Here is a 3,894-nt window from a genome sequence, read left to right as displayed (position 1 = left end):
ATAGCGACGGGTTTACATTTAAACCGTCGCTAAATTTAGCAAAATCATCGCTAAATATGGAAACAGTTCATTGTTGTTTGTCCAAAAAACACGCTAATCGACAACGATTTTTAGAAAATCGTTGTCGAATGTCCAAAAAAACACGCTAAAATCGTTGTCTTTAGCAACCAAAAAACGCGTCCATAGACCACGGTTTGCTAAAACCGTTGTCGTTGACCCATAAAAGACAACAGTTTTTAACGAAAGACAACTGTTTTAACGAAAACCGTTGTTAAAAGGAAAAAAGACAACGGTTTCTGATAAAACCGTTGTCTTTTGAGTGTTGTTGTACATTGAATTTCTTGTAGTTATTTGAATTCAAGAAATTGATATTTAAGGTTATTTTTCAACATGTGAGATAACATGATAAATGATAAAACAATAAATTGAAATATAAAGATCTTATAGTTATTTTAACTCCAATAATTGTAAAATTTTGGCTCAAACATGAAATTATAAAATAATATTAAATATCATCATTCGAAACAAATTGTATCTTAGTAAAACGAGGATGATGATAACCTTAATAATAACAAGGAATATGTAACAAAATAATATTTTGTTTGAACATGAATTTGAAATCTAACTTTTTGAGGTTTTTAACATTTGTTTAACCTTTGTTTATCATTTACCGTTGAATTCTATGCACAAACCTCGGACGCTTACCTCTACATAATCAATTTCATTGGAAAAAAAAAAAAACGTACGTTTTATGTACAAAAATTTTGTGATCAGTAAATGTAAAACACCTCAGAAGTGGCAATATTTTCCCCAAAAACACGTTCAAAGAGTAGACCCAATATTTATTAAATAGGTTTCTTGTGAGACGGTCTCACGAATCTTTATATGTGAGACGGGTCAATCTTACCGATATTTACAATAAAAAGTAATACTCTTAACATAAAAAGTAATATTTTTAATAGATGACCCAAATAAGAGATCGGTCTCACAAAATACGACCCGTGAGACCGTCTCATACAAGTTTTTGTCATATCTATTTTTTCTTTGAGTGGGTATCATGTGAGACCGTCTCACGGATTTTAATCTGTGAGACGGGTCAACCCTACCCATATTCACAATAAAAAGTAATACTCTTAACATAAAAAGTAATACTTTTTCATGGATGACTCAAATAAGAGATCCATCTTACAAATACGACCCGTAAAACCGTCTCACACAAATTTTTATCTTTTTCTTTGGCCCATACTTTTTTTTACCAAATAGAGAAACCCCATCATATATTTGATTGACTACCAAATTTTGCCACGAGGGAGGGGAAATCGTGTGGGAAAACCCTAGTGAAAAACCTGTGCTATGGCGGCAAACACTAAAATATTTATCCCGAATTCCCAAAACACCCCCATTCCAATGAAATTAAACAAAGGCGCAGTTTTCCAAGTCTTTGCGGGGCCGTAAAAGATTGGAAACGCATGCCCTTTATAGTCTTTTCACTTTCCTCCGATTTAGGGTTTCCCTGGTGTTATATATAAAGTCCCTAGACAATATCTCTTTTCACAATCGCCCCCAATTTCACTCTCCGATACTACTACGTATTCTTCTGCTTCTGTGGGTGTTGTCTGAGTTTCGGTTTCAATCCCGATTCCTCTTCACTCCCACTATTCCCTTAAGCCTTCTTCATCGACTTCGAGTGCTTTTCCTTTGTTTGCGTACTTTAGATAGGGAGATTAGAGGAGTTGATGTCTTGGTTTACCTCGTATTTTCACTACGCTAGAGCCTTATCATATGACAGCGGTCTGGTGTGTTCGTTGTTTGTGTGTTATTAGACCTATGTTGATCTGGGTTTAGCTTCGTTTCAAGCTAGTATTGAGTTGGGTCTCTAGTTTCCTTTCGATTTCACGTGGTTCTGTGATCTTTGTTTTGGTTGGTTTGATCGGGAGTTGTTAGGTACCCTTTTTCAGTTATTGATCGAGTATTTCACCTGTGATTTTGTCAGATCTTTGTTCGCGAGCCTGGAAATGGTGGATCTGAGTGATAGAGTAAGTGATCGCGATCGTCATTAGCTCGAGGGTTCTTTTTTGTATTTGATCAAGTTAGCTAAAATCATTCGATCGTTGTTTCTCAGGGATCTGAATCCGAAGAGATGAGTAGCCAAACTCCGACCCCTGATAGATTATCATCCGATAGCACGAATGTGAAGACATGTGTTAACTGCGGCACCTCAAAAACGCCCCTCTGGAGAGGCGGTCCAGCTGGTCCCAAGGTATATACATACAACAATCCTGTGTGTATAGGTGTCCCTTTATTTTGAATATTTAACGTTTACACTCGAAGTTTTTGTCGTTTTGCCTGCAGTCGTTGTGCAATGCATGTGGGATCCGTAGCAGGAAAAAGATAAGGGCCCTAATGGGTGTCGCAAAAGAGGAAAAGAAAGCCAAGAAATCAGCAAATGCCAGAATTTTCAGCCATCAAACCAGCAGCAGCAACAGTTGCACCGGCAGCAGCGGAGAGAGTACCGGAAAGATTGGGAAGAAATTGTGGGCTTTTGGGTTGGATGTGGCATGGCAGAGACCTAGATCAAACATCAATCACAGGAGAAAACTTGGGGAAGAAGAGCAAGCTGCTATCCTTTTGATGGCCTTATCTTGTGGCTCTGTTTACGCTTAGTGTTTGTACCAAGTGCGGTAGTAGTTGTACCTTTAAATTAATTGTGAGCGGCAACACTAAGAAGGAAATATGGCTAAATGGGCTATTCCAAGTGTACTTTTGGCGTAGATTAATAAAATTTATTCCAAAATTTTATTTATTTTTGGGAGAAATATAGTTTGGTGTTTTCATATGATATATGAGAAATATCAAGAAAATTTAGATGACAGATGTTTATGTTGGTATGATATAAGATATGCCACCTCTCGATAATGGATCTTATCTTTATCTTATGGCGTTAATCTGTCGAAATGATTGGTACAAAATAGAGGGCAAACGTTTAATCTTCAATCTTCCCTCCAAAAAAGTGTCGTTGGTTATACTTGAATTATTTTTTACAGAATATTGTTTGTATAAGCAATATTGCTTACATAGTATTTGGATAAGAAATTTAAATTCACTAAATATTGTGTGAGTTGGTAAAATAGTAAAGTAAAGTGATGGTTTGATCAACAGTTTAGTATTTTCTTGGTTGATCTTGTCGTACAAGGTTTGTCCGATTGACATGGTTTACAGGTTAACACAGTTATGTGTTAACCAACCTGAGGGTTTATGCGACAAAGTATCTAATGGCTATTGCTGCAGATTTTATCGTCATTGAAAAAAAGAACTGTTTTATTGGTCATTTATGTTTATTTTTGTGATTTTGGTATTATATGATATCAAATATCAGTTTTAACAATGTATTTTTTTATATTTTTTATAATTTTATTTATTTTTTCAACGATAGTGTTGATGTGAAATCACACATTTAAACGTCATATCTGCATTCATTGTTGGCACATTAGTGTCGTATCATATAAAAAAAATTAATATTATCTAAATAAAGATAGAAGACTAAAATTAAAATTTGATAATTAAAGAGATCGAAATAACAAAAAGACAAATAAATAAGACAAAAAATTAATTTTTCCCAAAAATAGATAGAAATTGAAAATTTTGAAATTATAATGGTTCCCTCTAGGTCAAGGTAATTCAAATTTTGGGTTGCCTTGTTAATATGGCGAAAAACCACATTTATTCCCTATTAAAGAACACAACCAGGGGCCTTCCTTCCTTCATTTATTATAGCGGAATAATTAAAATTTTAAATTCATGCTTGCTTCAAAAATAAATTTAATTCAGTGCTCGGGTTTTTAAATTAACAATTACAAAAATTTTAAAAAAAAATCACTATTTAACTTTAAATTG

General features: G+C 34.3%; 1 protein-coding gene across 1 annotated transcript; it reads left to right on the top strand.

Annotated features, from left to right (window-relative positions):
• Positions 1 to 1,539: 1,539 nt before the first annotated feature.
• On the top strand, positions 1,540 to 2,806 carry LOC140978697 (GATA transcription factor 15-like). The gene is made up of 3 exons (XM_073443900.1): positions 1,540 to 2,036; positions 2,123 to 2,260; positions 2,353 to 2,806. Exons 1-3 carry the CDS (start codon positions 2,016 to 2,018, stop codon positions 2,662 to 2,664), a joined length of 471 nt encoding a protein of 156 aa, XP_073300001.1. The 5' UTR covers positions 1,540 to 2,015; the 3' UTR covers positions 2,665 to 2,806.
• The last annotated feature ends 1,088 nt before the right edge of the window (positions 2,807 to 3,894 follow it).

The sequence above is a fragment of the Primulina huaijiensis genome, chromosome 6, assembly GCF_012295235.1.
Source record: "Primulina huaijiensis isolate GDHJ02 chromosome 6, ASM1229523v2, whole genome shotgun sequence".
In the NCBI taxonomy this organism is placed as follows: Eukaryota; Viridiplantae; Streptophyta; class Magnoliopsida; order Lamiales; family Gesneriaceae; genus Primulina; species Primulina huaijiensis.
The sequence above is the reverse complement of the archived record's forward strand: the minus strand, read 5'-3'. Positions and strand labels throughout refer to the sequence as shown.